Source organism: Odontesthes bonariensis, chromosome 15 (genome assembly GCF_027942865.1).
Source record: "Odontesthes bonariensis isolate fOdoBon6 chromosome 15, fOdoBon6.hap1, whole genome shotgun sequence".
Classification (NCBI taxonomy): Eukaryota; Metazoa; Chordata; class Actinopteri; order Atheriniformes; family Atherinopsidae; genus Odontesthes; species Odontesthes bonariensis.
This window is the reverse complement of record NC_134520.1, coordinates 8,673,150-8,688,737: the sequence shown is the minus strand read 5'-3', so window position 1 is coordinate 8,688,737 and position 15,588 is coordinate 8,673,150. Positions and strand designations below refer to the sequence as shown.

General features: G+C 41.2%; 1 protein-coding gene across 1 annotated transcript in view; it reads right to left on the bottom strand.

Annotated features, from left to right (window-relative positions):
• The window catches only part of LOC142400202 (uncharacterized), a 106,710-nt gene that overhangs the window by 8,546 nt on the left and 82,576 nt on the right, over positions 1-15,588 (bottom strand). Inside the window, exon 4 of the mRNA XM_075484921.1 lies at positions 13,182-13,387. Coding sequence (XP_075341036.1) covers positions 13,182-13,387 — 206 coding nt within the window. The remainder of the gene's footprint in view (positions 1-13,181; positions 13,388-15,588) is intronic.

The following is a 15,588-nucleotide window of genomic DNA, read 5'->3' as shown; positions in this document are numbered from 1 at the left end:
ATCAGCAATGATCTTAATGAAGCAAATGTTGCTGCCCATCAATCTGTTAAGGGTTATCAGACCATTTCCAAACTATTTGGAGTCCATCATTCTACTGTGAGAATGATATTCACAGCTGGAAAACACTTTTCAATCTTTGCTGTAGTGGACATCCCAGCAAGTTTAATCTGAGGACATACTGTGATCAGAAAAAAAACAAAAACTATGAGCTACATCTCAGACTTTATAGGCCTTGGTTATCTGGATTATCTTAAGTCTGAACAAGAATGAAGTGTTTGGAAGGGTTGTGGGAGAAAGCGTCGACTCTCTAAACGACGAAGGTTTGAAAAGCTGCATCTGAACAAACCACAAGACACAGAAGGGAAGGAACCGTGTCCCGTGGACAGACAAGACAAGACCAAAGTAATAATGTTTGGTCATAATGCACTTATGTTTGCATGAAACCAAACACAAGATATCCGCACAAGCGCCTCATACCAACTGTCAAGCACGGTGGTGAAAGTTTGATGATTTGGGCTATTTTGTAGCCTCAAGGCCTGGAGAAACACAGCAAATGTACAACAGAATGTCTAAAAAAGGAATAAAACAAACAAAAAAACCGAGGTTTTGCAATGATCCAATCAAAGTCCAGACCTCAGCCTGATTGAAATACCGTGATGGAACCTTAAGAGAGCTGTGAAATAAATGAATACCAACAAATCTCAATGAAGTGAAGTAACGCTGTAAATAAAACTGGATCAATATCCCCCCAGAATAATGTTAGACGGACAACTTCATAAAGAAAACCCCTAATTGTTTTTCTACCATCTGTTGAATCATGGATTTTCATGGAGTACTTCGTTTTTCACACACAATTTCTGCATTTTTCATCATTTACCTAATCTCAATGTGGCGATAACCGAGGGAAGATCCAGATACAAAGGTTGAGGAAGAGTAAATGTGTGAAGTGACAACGCCACCCTGGGAATTTCACTCAGGGAAATAATTCAGTGGTTACATCAACCACAAACCACACAAGCTTGTTAATAGAAGGCAGGGAATGTAGTTCCAGTTAAAAGAAAAGATTAATTTTATTAAGAAACCATAAGCAACCATTTAAAAAGTTTAAAAACCATAAGAACTGACATGAACACAGGGAAACGGTGAAATAGGGAAGGTGAACCTATTCAGTGCTGAAGCTTACCAGTGTGAGAAATGGGTCCAAAGGCGGGGTGGGAAGTCCCAAACAAATACAAAATAAAGGTCACCTCAGTCACATGTGGCAGACTCACTCAGTGAAGAGAAATCAAACACCCAGGATACACACAGCACACAGGAAGAGGGAAAGAACCACCTTTGACTGTCAGCAACATAAAATACATATGATATATTCTGTCAGATAAAGGAGACGATTAAAATTTCACACGCCCGTTGTAGGACGAGTGTCCACAGCAGCAACAGAGTGATGCGGCAGGGCAAAGTAATTCAGCAAAGCAGAACAGGATCCAAGCAAAGCAGAACAAGATATAAGCTAAGCAGAACAGGATCCAAGCAAAGCAGAACAGGATCCAAGCAAAGCAGAACAAGATATAAGCAAAGCAGAACAGGATCCAAGCAAAGCAGAACAAGATATAAGCAAAGCAGAACAGGATCCAAGCAAAGCAGCACAGGATCCAAGCAAAGCAGAACAAGATCCAAGCAAAGCAGAACAGGATCCAAGCAAAGCAGAACAGGATCCAAGCAAAGCAGAACAAGATCCAAGCAAAGCAGAACAAGATCCAAGCAAAGCAGAACAGGATCCAAGCAAAGCAGCACGGGATCCAAGCAAAGCAGAACAAGATCCAAGCAAAGCAGCACAGGATCCAAGCAAAGCAGAACAAGATCCAAGCAAAGCAGAAAAAGATCCAAGCAAAGCAGAACAAGATCCAAGCAAAGCAGAACAAGATCCAAGCAAAGCAGCACGGGATCCAAGCAAAGCAGAACAGGTTCCAAGCAAAGCAGAACAGGATCCAAGCAAAGCAGAACAGGATCCAAGCAAAGCAGAACAATTCAATTCAATTCAATTCAATTCATTTTTATTTATATAGCGCCAAATACAACAAATGTCATCTCAAGGCACTTAGATAGTAAGTCCAATTCAAGCCAATTGGAATTCAATTAATTAATAATAATCATAATTCATAAAATAATCCAATTCGTTCATATAGAGCCAATTCAAAAACAATTTCCTAGCTAAGAAAACCAACAGATTGCACTGAAAACTTTTTGTTTTTCGGTCCAATCTCCCGGCCTGAGCGGCGTGCCTGAGGCGACTGTGGAGAGAAACGACTCCCTTTTAACAGGAAGAAACCTCTGGCAGAACCAGACTCAGGAAGGGTGGCCATCCGCCTCGACCAGCTGGGGTTTGAGAAGACAGAAAAAGGGGGGGGGAAGGGGGGGGGGGAATGGGGAGGGGGGCAGGGGGCCACCGCGACGGCGGCACTGTAACACCATTCAAAGGATATCTGTTGGAACAGGGAAACACGAGTTAATGACCACAATAATATCACATATACATAAAGAGAGTAAAGTGAGGAAAGGTGTGTCAGATGAGGCCCCCCAGCAGTCTAGGCCTATAGCAGCTTAACTATGGGATGTTTCAGGATCACATGAGCCATCCCTATTCAAGGTAAACACAAGAAACTTGTGCTAACGAAAAAATAAATAATAAAATAAAGTAAAGGACCAGACTCAGTGAGTAATTCCCTATACTCCCTATATAGATCTGCTCCTCACACCACAACAACCATCTTTTTACAGCCACAAGCTACCTCAGCCTCTCACCAACTGCACACCAGTCACAGCGGGGTGGGGATGCAAACCCTGGTTCGGGTAGGGGGAGAAATAAAAGAGGTAAGATAAGCGGGAATGGGATTCAAACCCTGGTTTGGGTAGGGGGTAATGAAAGTATAGAGGGTGCCAGAGGTGGAGGCAGAACAAGACACACTAGCAGACACACTATCAGATTCAACATACCTAACTATAAGCTTTATAAAAAAGGAAAGTTTTAAGCCTGGTCTTAAAAGTGGAAAGGGTGTCTGCTTCCCGGACATTTACTGGCAGCTTATTCCACAATTGAGGGGCCTGATAACTGAAGGCTCTGCCTCCCATTCTACTTTTAGAAACTCTGGGAACCTCAAGTAAACCTGCAGTTTGGGAGCGAAGTGCTCTGTTAGGAAAATATCTTACAATGAGATCTTTAAGATATGATGGAGCTCGGTCATTAAGAGTTTTATATGTAAGGAGAAGAATCTTAAATTCTATTCTGAATTTAACAGGGAGCCAATGAAGAGAAGCTAAAACTGGAGAAATATGATCTCTCCTGTTAGTTCTCATCAGAACTCTGGCTGCAGCATTTTGGATCAACTGAAGGCTTTTCAGAGAATATGTAGGACAGCCCAATAATAAAGAATTACAGTAGTCCAATCTTGAAGTAACAAATGCATGAATTAGTTTTTCTGCATCACTCTGAGACAAGATGTTCCTGATTTTAACAATATTACGAAGGTGAAAGAAGGCAGTCCTAGAAACCTGTTTTATATGCGAGTCAAATGATAAGTTCTGGTCAAAAATAACTCCAAGGTTCCTCACTGTAGAACTAGAAGCCAAGGAAATACCATCTAGAGTAACTATATAGCTAGACAATTTCTCCCTGAAACGCTCAGGTCCAAAGATAACGACTTCAGTTTTGTCTGAATTTAGCAGCAGACAGTTCTGAGTCATCCAGGTCTTTATGTCTTTAAGACATGCTTGTAGTCTGACCAACCTATTGGTTTCATCTGGTTTTATAGATAAGTACAGCTGAGTATCATCAGCATAGCAATGGAAATTTATGCCATGCTGTCTAATAATGTTACCTAATGGAAGCATGTATAAAGTAAAAAGAATCGGTCCAAGCACAGAACCCTGAGGAACTCCATGACTTACTCTGGTGTGTGAGGAAGATTCTTCATTTACAAGAACAAACTGAAATCTATCAGATAAATATGATTTAAACCAGCCTAATGCAGTTCCTTTAATCCCAATAACATGTTCAAGTCTGTGTAATAAGATACTGTGATCGACCGTATCAAATGCAGCACTGAGATCCAACAGGACAAGCACAGACACAAGTCCGCTATCAGAGGCTAAGAGGAGATCATTGGTAACTTTCAGCAGTGCAGTTTCTGTGCTATGATGCACTCTGAATCCTGACTGAAACTCTTCAAACAGATTATTTCTGTGTAAGTGATCACAAAGCTGAGCTGCAACTATTTTTTCAAGAACTTTAGACATAAAAGGGAGATTGGATATAGGTCTATAATGAGCCAACACTTCTGAATCAAGAGTAGGTTTTTTAAGTAAAGGTTTAATTACAGCAACCTTAAAAGTCTGAGGTACATATCCTGTCAACAAAGACAGATTGATCAAATCCAATATGGAAGTGTCAATTAATGGGAAAACCTCCTTGAACAGTCTGGTTGGGATTGGGTCTAAAACACAAGTTGATGGTTTAGAAGAGACTATTGCTGTTGTTAGTTCAGAGAGATCAACTGGGCAGAAGCCGTCTAAATACAAATCAGGTTCTAAAGATACTTCTAAAGCTGCTGTACTTGATGATACATCACTGATAATAGTGGGAAGGACTCCATCAATCTTCTCTCTGATAGAAACAATTTTATTAATAAAGAAGCTCATGAAATCATCACTGCTGAGAGTTAAAGGAATAACTGGCTCAGCAGAGCTCGGACTCTTAGTCAGACTGGCTACAGTGCTGAAAAGAAACCTGGGATTGTTCTTATTCTCTTCTATCAATGATGAATAATAAGCAGTTCTAGCTTTACGAAGGGCTTTCTTATACATTGTTAAACTATCTTTCCAGACTAACTGAGACTCTTCTAAATTAGAGGAACGCCACTGTCTCTCCAGCTTTCTTGCAGTCTGCTTTAAAGCACGCAGCTGTGAATTATACCAAGGAGCCAACCTCTTCTGACTGATTACCTTCCTTTTCAGAGGGGCAACATTGTCCAGTGCTGTACGCATTGAAACTATAGTGCTGTCAACAAGAGAGTCAAGTGCTGCTGGAGTAAAGTTTATGTAGTCGTCCTCTGTCATATCTGCACATGGCAGTGAAGAAAAGGATGATGGAATTAATTCTTTAAATCTGGTTACAGCATCCTCTGATAGACACCTTCTATATGTAAATTTCTTCTCAGAAACTGTATAGTCAAGTAATGTAAACTCAAAGGTTATCAGAAAATGGTCAGATAAGACAGGGTTATGAGGGAACACTGTTAACTGTTCACTCTCAATGCCATAAGTCAGAACAAGATCAAGGGTGTGATTAAGGCAGTGAGTCGGTCTGTGAATACTCTGAGAAAATCCAATAGAGTCTAATATAGAATTAAAGTTCATATTCAGGCAGTCATTTTCAACATCTACATGAATATTAAAGTCACCCACTACAATGACTTTATCTGTACTCAGCACTAACTGGGATAAAAACTCTGAGAATTCAGACAGAAACTCAGAATAAGGGCCAGGTGGACGATACACAACAACAAACACAAGAGGTTTCTGGGATTTCCACTTTGCGTGGGAAAAACTGAGAATCAGATATTCAAAAGAGCTCAAACTAATCTTGGGTCTGGGACTGATGAGTAACCCTGATCTGAAAATAGCTGCCACTCCTCCTCCTCTGCCTGTGGTTCGAGGAACGTGAACATTTAAACAGTCAGAGGGAGTTGCTTCATTAATGCTAACATGATCCTCCTGCTGCAGCCAGGTTTCTGTAAGACAAAATATATCAATATGATGATCACAAATCAACTCATTCACTAACAGAGACTTCGAAAGGAGAGATCTGATATTCAGCAAACCACATTTAATAGTTTGATGTTTTTGTTCAGTTAAAGTTTTTGTTTTAATAATTTCTTTTTGCACAAGAGGATTTGCTCCTTTTGTGTTAATTGATTGGGTGGGTAGCAGCAGGTGGGAAGCTGCAGAGAAGTGTGTAAGACTACAACTCTGCATCCTGGTCTGAGCCCTGGGTTGTCATGTTTTAGGGTGGCAAATAAATTCATCCATATTTCTAGAAATGAGAGCTGCTCCTTCCAAAGTGGGATGGATGCCATCTCTCCTCATCAGACCAGGTTTTCTCCAGAAAGATTGCCAATTATCTATGTAGCCCACGTTGTTTGCTGGACACCATCTAGACAACCAGCGATTGTAGGACGACATGCGGCTAAACATGTCATCACTGGTCAGATTTGGCAGGGGTCCAGAGAAAACTACGGAGTCCGACATTGTTTTGGCAAAATCACACACCGATGCAACATTAATTTTAGTGACCTCCGATTGGCGTAACCGGGTGTCATTAACGCCGACGTGAATAACTATTTTACCATATTTACGTTTATCCTTAGCCAGCAGTTTTAAATAGGATTCTATGTCGCCCGCTCTGACCCCTGGAATGCATTTGACTATGGCCGCTGGTGTCTCTAATGCCACGTTTCTGACTATAGAGCTGCCAATTACCAGGGTTTTGTCCTCAGCGGGTGTGTCGCTGAGTGGGGAAAATCTGTTAGAAGCGTGGACAGGTCGATGGTGAACAACGGGCTTGACTTTAGAGCTATGCCTCTTCCTGACAGTCACCCAGCCACGATGTAATCCCGGCTGCTCGGGTTCTGCCTGGGGGCGGCTAATGGAGCTAGCTACGCTAGGTGGCTCCACACTGGCAAAAGGGGCCTGGCTCGCTATCGGTTGATTTTCAACAGTGCAGAGCCGAGCTTCCAATTCAGATAACCTCGCCTCCAAAACTACAAAAAGACTGCATTTGTTACATGTACCATTATCGCTAAAGGAGGCAGAACAGGATCCAAGCAAAGCAGAACAAGATATAAGCAAAGCAGAACAGGATCCAAGCAAAGCAGAACAAGATATAAGCAAAGCAGAACAGGATCCAAGCAAAGCAGAAAAGGATCCAAGCAAAGCAGAACAAGATATAAGCAAAGCAGAACAGGATCCAAGCAAAGCAGAACAGGATCCAAGCAAAGCAGAACAACATATAAGCAAAGCAGAACAAGATATAAGCAAAGCAGAACAGGATCCAAGCAAAGCAGCACAGGATCCAAGCGAAGCAGCACAGGATCCAAGCAAAGCAGAACAGGATCCAAGCAAAGCAGAACAGGATCCAAGCAAAGCAGAACAGGATCCAAGCAAAGTAGAACAAGATCCAAGCAAAGCAGAACAAGATCCAAGCAAAGCAGAACAAGATCCAAGCAAAGTAGAACAAGATCCAAGCAAAGCAGAACAGGTTCCAAGCAAAGCAGAACAAGATCCAAGCAAAGCAGCACAGGATCCAAGCAAAGCAGAACAAGATCCAAGCAAAGCAGAACAAGATCCAAGCAAAGCAGAACAAGATCCAAGCAAAGCAGCACAGGATCCAAGCAAAGCAGCACAGGATCCAAGCAAAGCAGAACAGGATCCAAGCAAAGCAGAACAAGATCCAAGCAAAGCAGAACAGGATCCAAGCAAAGCAGAACAAGATCCAAGCAAAGCAGAACAGGATCCAAGCAAAGCAGAACAGGATCCAAACAAAGCAGCACAGGATCCAAGCAAAGCAGAACAGGATCCAAGCAAAGCAGCACAAGATCCAAGCAAAGCAGAACAAGATCCAAGCAAAGCAGAACAAGATCCAAGCAAAGCAGCACAGGATCCAAGCAAAGCAGCACAGGATCCAAGCAAAGCAGAACAAGATCCAAGCAAAGCAGCACAGGATCCAAGCAAAGCAGAACAAGATCCAAGCAAAGCAGAACAGGATCCAAGCAAAGCAGAACAAGATCCAAGCAAAGCAGAACAAGATCCAAGCAAAGCAGAACAAGATCCAAGCAAAGCAGCACAGGATCCAAGCAAAGCAGAACAGGTTCCAAGCAAAGCAGAACAAGATCCAAGCAAAGCAGCACAGGATCCAAGCAAAGCAGAACAAGATCCAAGCAAAGCAGAACAAGATCCAAGCAAAGCAGCACAGGATCCAAGCAAAGCAGAACAAGATCCAAGCAAAGCAGAACAAGATCCAAGCAAAGCAGAACAAGATCCAAGCAAAGCAGAACAAGATCCAAGCAAAGCAGAACAGGATCCAAGCAAAGCAGAACAAGATCCAAGCAAAGCAGCACAGGATCCAAGCAAAGCAGAACAAGATCCAAGCAAAGCAGCACAGGATCCAAGCAAAGCAGAACAGGATCCAAGCAAAGCAGCACAGGATCCAAGCAAAGCAGAACAGGATCCAAGCAAAGCAGCACAGCGTTTCTCTGCATAGAGCAGCTCTTTAATTCAGGGCCAATCAGTGGCGTGTATCACCTGTTGGGGTAAGGTGCTTGCTCCACCTAGGCAGCATCAGTGGGAGGACCCGAACGGACCAATAAGAAGGATGACCCAAATGCGCCAACATGAGACCCGCAACACATGGCTGCACCGGTAACACAGGAAGCTCGGCGCAAGACGACTCAGAAGCAGGCGGTCACGAAACCCAAGAGCTAAGGAGGTCGAGATAGAGTCCATCCCTTTTTATAACGTGTCCCAGGTAGTGATGGCAATATAATAAACTGCAGTGAGGCGGCAATCTCACCCATTTTGGGAGCAGGGATGAGACTCATCCTCCTACATTAAGATTTTGTTTTCATACGTAAAACCTTTGAGATTTGAAAAAGGGTGGACTTTCTCTCTCACATGGCTGTATGTTGCTGACCATTAGAGGAACACAGCAACACAGAGGGAGACACTATGATAATATATTGTGTATACATTTGTATCTTATTTAGTCACTGTCAATAGTCAGTTACTATAACAGAAAGAAAAGCCCTCTTTTTGTTTGAGAACTATGTGAATCATGCTGGTGCATATTAACTAACAGCAATCAGTTCATAATCATTAGGTTCATGTGACTGATGTGGAGGCTAATTGTCATAGCTTGACTCCAAGGTATTGAACAGCTACACATTGTATCACTTCCTACAATCAGCAGCCACTTAATATCAAGACATACACCTTTCAGTGGTGTCTGGCACCCTGATGGAAGGTCAGAGGAACAAGACTCATTATTTCCTGCAGTTCTTTTTCAACTACAAGAGTTGATAATACATTTTAATTCAGCCATTTTTTGGAACAAAAAAGTAGAATGGACACGGAAATGGGGGTGGGGATGGGGTGTCTCTCTCAGCAGACTGACTGAATGGATAACCTCAGCCCACATAGTAATTGGCTGCCGAGGCAAATCAATGGTTCACATCAGAATTGAAGCATTCTGCTTGTTTACAACATCTATCATTTGTTCTTATCAAGTGTGATCAGAGCAATTTTCTCTCCCTTAATATAGGTTTGATGGTACAACGAAAAGCTCAATTCTCAGAGAATTGGAAAACACATTTCTTGTGCTTTGTGGTAACTAAAGTGTCAACAGATAAGAGAGTCCATAGTATCAACTTGTGGGTAATTCATCTTACAATTGTGCTGTTGTGTTTTCCTCTTGAACAGCTGGAAATATGGCTTGAGGCCTCCGCTCAAATGTCACTGAAAATGCATCGTCCAAATGTTCACAGAAAGAAAAAATGTAAAGTGGAATGCAAAAAGTGTTTGCTCTGAGAGACGTGTTCTCCATCCCTAAACCCTCTTAACTCACTGTAAGTGTAGTTGCCACTTGAAAACGGCAAATTTGTGGGCTCATACATCTGCAGAAGGGCGACTCGTCCTCAGGCAGATCTGCAAACTGCTGTAGACAGTAGCGTGAGGTGAGAGAGCAGTGTAGGCCACTTTGTATCATGTCAGCACTACTGGTTAGACGCCATCTCCACAGTGTCCCTTGTCACCAATCACATCCTTTTAAACCACCCAGGGAGCTTGACACCCCCCACCTCTCCTCTTCCCCTCACACACACATACACATACATACTCCTTATCTGTCAATGCTGCTTAAATAATGTAATTAATGACTTAATTAACATTTCCATAATCTATTTTAATAAATCTAACAAGGCATAATGAGAGTTTCTAACCTCCAGGCAGTGGCATATAAAAATTCACAGTGCAGAGCTGCACGGTCAGGGCTCTGTCTCAGCACCGCAAACTCTCGCCATGACAGTAAAGGAAGGAAAGGGCGCATATTGTGTGACAGCCTTCCGAAACGCAGTTCATGCCTGACAAATATTTTGTGACTTTGTGAATGTGTCCAGTAACAGACCTGCAGCTGGAAGAGGGGCGTATATCAAAGGTTGTTTCGGAGGGTCAAAACATTCAAAGGAAGCCAACGACCACCTACAGAAGCTTTATTTGAGTTTGTCAGGAGGACAAATCCCACATTTGTAAGTTGCACTGAATCCTAAAATAATGTTGGTGGTTACTTTTAACACATGTTGCAAATTAAGAGGACTTTTCCACCTGTTACTGCAGAATTTAGAGACACGCACGCAAAATATCAAGAAAATCCTGAAACAAGCTGAGATTTGCTTTTAGAAGATATTAAAAATGGTTGACTACAGCTGGGACGCACTTGTTGTATCACAAACTACGGGTTCAACAAGGATGTCCCGGCTGCCACTCTTAACAGCCCCATGGAAAGATTTCAGTGCTGGTCTGGGCAATTTGAAGCTTGTTTTTATATTTGGTTCTGTTTTCTGTATGTGCATCTATATTTGCAACATTCTTCCCAAATGCCGACCTTGTGCAGTCAAATTGCTGTAGATATTTTCTCAATTTCCCTGTGTTTTTCAATTAGCTTGGGGATTTTCAAATGTCATTGTTTTTTGAGCTTTGAGAGCTTTTAAGCTTTTACATATATTTTTTTTCTATAGGACAAAAATTACGTAAAAGCTTTGTTGATGCAGAAACACCCCTTTCATGTTGTTACAAAGCCTGTAATACCAGGACACATCATTTAGTAAATTACTGTAACGCTCAAATGTTCATTTGCTGCAAGAAATTCCTTAAGAAATGTCAATAAACAATTAGTCAACAACAGTTAGTACACATCTAGTCACAATTTTTACGATTTTTAAACACTCATATGATCAAATTCAAGAATCAGTCAAAACAAGGGTAAGCATTGTAATTCTACAAAATGACTTATCATATTTCTTTCAAACACAAAAAGAACATTTACCCTCAAATATCAAAGTAACGCCACAGAGTTTGTCAATTTTTTTGCTCTTGGGCCTCACGCACAGTTGTGGGATGTAGCACCACTGCCATAAAATCTCAACGTGAGCCATGTACATGTGCAGCCGTACACATGAATTTGTTGTCATGCAGAAAAGGCCACAAAAACAACAATGAAAACCCCACAAAAATATGAAGTGACAGTAAAGCTAAACGGTGTGGTGCGTGCCAAGAAACACAAATGACTTGAAAAAAAGTTGTGAACTGTGGAATCTCAGCCTCCGGTCAATCCAGGTCAATTTCAGGCCCAGGAACGTGCATAACAAAGATCACTGTACTTCAAAACAAGTCAAAAGCATAATTTTAAGGTTTTACAACAGTTTCTGGTGTATGTAGGATCCTTTTTTTCTTTGTAGAAAGTCTGTCTTCTACAATTAATGCAAACTGAATGCAATTACATTGAATATTTTTGTAAAGATGTAAGATTGTAAGCTGTTTGCTTGTTTAGCTTGGTCTCATCCTTGTTTGGAAGACTTAGAAGTGGATTGGTGGCTGAAAGATGGGGGTCAGAGGAGCTGGCGAGGGGACTGGGGGGTTTGCTTCTTACAAGAGCTGAACCCGCGGGGCTGAAGTGTGATTGAGATGCACACTGACAGGGGGCAGCAGGAGGCTGGCACATCCCAGGCAGCTCTAATACCACAGGGCACAGGTCTGTAAAGACCACCAATCCTAATAAGGGCACCCACCAACCTTCTTATTGTAGCAGTAATAATGCAGGCATCAGTCAGCAGAGAACCTGTGTAGAACACTTACGTATATTACTGTTTCCCTAACAATGAAGATCCACTGTGGTTCTCACTAAAACTTTAAAACCTCAGCACAAACTCACTTACTTCAACTGATTCACAGATAGGTATGAACATGTTAAACACAGCATATTTGAACCTATTTTAAGTCAAACAATACCTGCAGCCCAGATCTGTGAACAATGCGACCGTCTCAGACTGCTGAACGTGTTGTAAACAAACCAATTTCCTGTCATAAAATTACAGCTCATTACTAGCGTGGACAAGGGCTTCAACAACATAATGAAGCAGAAGCACACCACCACAGCTACCACATTTATTAATGACCAGTTGACTTGCTGCATTCCTTGCAAAGGCAGTTAATGGGGTAAAAAAAGTTAAGGGCCTTGTTAAGTTAATTACAAACAGCCTCTTTTCCTCTAGTTAAGAAAAAGACTGGAGGAAGGACACATGTACAAGACAAGTTTTAATTTTGTTGCTCGCAGAAAAAGCTCCTCAGGGTAATCAGAGGGTCATTTCTAAAACTACAATCATATTTTACAGCTAATTGTAAGTAAAGGGAAGCTTGTATAGAGCCCAGCATTGGCTCGTTGGTGCAAAGATATAGAAGTCAAATTAAAAACATAGATTTATTTTTTTTAAAACTACAATAATGAACCTTACTTCCACATAACACAGTTTGAATTCATCATAAAAGTGCAGCCTGGGTGACTAACTGCTTTTGGCATTTACTAATTACATGACCGTATTTGTAATCTGATTACAGTATCTGCCATATGTTGCTTTTAGATCAGAGAGTAGATGTTGTTTATGCCAGGAATCTAATGCATTACTTACAAGATAGACGTTAATAAAAACACACTGTTTGTTTGCTAATGGTTTATAGTACTGCAGACACTTTCCAGGTAAAAGTGTCAAAATGGAAAGAAAGCATGACTGACTGAAAACAAGAGAGAAGGGGCATGCTGTGGGTCAGACAACTACATGTTTTCAGAAATAGTTTGTTTGGATGACATGAACACTACTTTTAAACTCAAATAAAAAAGGAACTAGAACTTGGAAACATACATCTGACAAAAGTGAATGCAGTCACATGAAAGGAGTGTTATCATCAGTTCAGTCATGTGATTCATGTTGCATGAAGTTAAGCCCATGTAACTTCAAACAGCCCTCTAAAAAAAATACAGATATGAAGGTAAACGGATAGAGGGTAAAATATTAAACACTTACTTGATGAGCAGAAGCTCAGTCAGTAAACCAAAAGAGGCTGCTGCCACTTTAAAGGAGACAGGAGGAGGAGGGTTGGTGAACACCGTCATCATGCAGTGAACAGCATAAGGAACCAGTCCCAGCAGAACAAACGTGGTGATCAGCACAAGCCATGTCTGCCACTGGAAACCCAGCAACCGCCACGGAGAACTCCTCTGCAGCTGGTACTGGATAAGAAAAAGAATGGAGTCCCATGATATAACCTCGTAGTCACTCTGGTCGGATCATCATTGACTTCACTTTTCATCACAATAATCGTATGATCTTAAGGCAGAGACACATGGAGAGGTATCGGGCATTTGTTGGGTGCTCAGTCAGTGAAGCCATTTGGTTGTGAAAGATGGCTGTGACATTCAGGGTTCTCTCAGGATGAACTGTTAAACTTTATAACTTGACAGAATGATCATAAACTATAAATTTAATTTTGTCCAACACCTGCTAAACCTTCAGTCGTGTTTTAGGAAAACCTTTTAAAACAGGCTACCTCTAGATATAGCCACAATAGCCACTATATATGCTAACATTTGCTCACTGTCAGTGTGAACACTATTACTAATTCTGGCCACAGAGCTTTGATTGGTCAATTCAACCTGCTAAAACAGCTAGCATAAATGTACATAGAAATCCAGACCGAGGTCAAAAAGACACACAGTCTTATCAAAATCTTAGGCACCTACAAAAAGATTTGCCCTGATCATTGTCCAACAATTACAGGCACAGAATACACACTGTCCTTAAACTTAGTTTCAAAATCACTTTCTACCAATTCATGGGGAGAGTCCTGCACCTTACATATGATAATGTGCAATGGCTGTCTATAGCTGCCTACTCTTTTTAAAATATCAAGTGTACTGACCAAGCTGTAGTTTTAAATTTGTTTTAAAATCTAGAGAATGTCCCCAGCTTCAAACAGCCAAAATACATCGAGCTACAGAGCCAAAGGGATTCAAATGCCTACATATGGAAAACCTGCTGTGTGGCATGAACAACAAAATCCTAATGTTTGAATAAATTCACACTAATGCAGCTTCACACCACTTTTGTGCTTTTAGTCCTCTATTACTTTAGGCTTGGCACCAGTGTATATAACACTTAAAACAGGAATAAAAGCCCATACACAGGCACATGTATAAAAACACTAAAAGATGCATGCAATCATTAAGCCAGCATGCAAACACTGCCCTAAGTCCTCAGCAAATATCGCCTCGCTCTGGAGACAAACCAAACCACTTAAACAGTGTTTGATTAGTGTCTGGAATTCATCTGCAAATGCACACTTGCCTTGTCCTCTTTCATGGCTGCTATTCATTAATTAGATTCTTTGTGCAACTGAGCTATCCTCAATGTTTAAGGTTACATCAGGCCCCACTAAGTGGCTGCCTGATAACAGAATGCATCCATCTTCATTACTCAGCCCTTTCTGTCTGGGCTTGCTCCTCCACAAGTGAGCTATGTCAGTAGGTTCTAAAGAACTGATACATTTCATTGCACTCAGATCCTGAACTTTTGCCTCTTTTGATTCTAGTCACTCTGACTGAATTACTGGGTTGTTGTTTCCACGCTCATCAGATTCTTTGGTAGTGATTCTTACTTCCTAATAGTAGAGGAGTGTTGCAGCCACATACCAAACTCTCTTTGTCTATGCATTGTAAGGATGGTGAGATAACAACCAAGTCATTTGTGTATCCAAATTTCATAATGCAAACTAGTTTCTTGCACGGGTCTGTGGGTGTGAAGAAAACCAAAAAGACAAAACAAGACTCAATGAAAACCTACTCCTGTCACTTGGAGATGGTAAACGTATTTCTCACAGCGATTGGCTGTGTTTATAACAGAAATTTACAACCCAGTTTTCTATGTTCCATCTCAAATTAATTCTTGAGATGACATTATGTTGTCTTTGTTTGGTTCAGTGTTCCAAATATGTTGCGGGGCATTTATGTCTTGAGAAGGGTACTATGACTCAGTAGTCGGTAGAGTGGTTGTAGAGCAGTTTGATCCCCTATATGTTGATGATTTCCTGGGCAAGACACTGAATCCTACATTGCCCCAAATATTTTCATCAGTGTGGGATTGTGAAGAAAAGGCAACACATACTGTAGAGAAAATATAGATGATAATAGGCGCTGCATGAGTGTCTCCCTGAATGACTACATGCTTTGTAGAACCTAGACAAGGTTAAAAGCGCACTGTATAAGTGTGGATCTACCATTATTTATTAATCCAACATGTTAACTGGAACTCAGCATTGTTTTGTTTTTTTAAAGAAAGAAATGACAATTAAGAGCAGGAAAACCATTATCCACAACTTGAATAAATATTGAATATATAACAGTCCTGGTTTGTCAAGTTTTACACTTTGAATGTG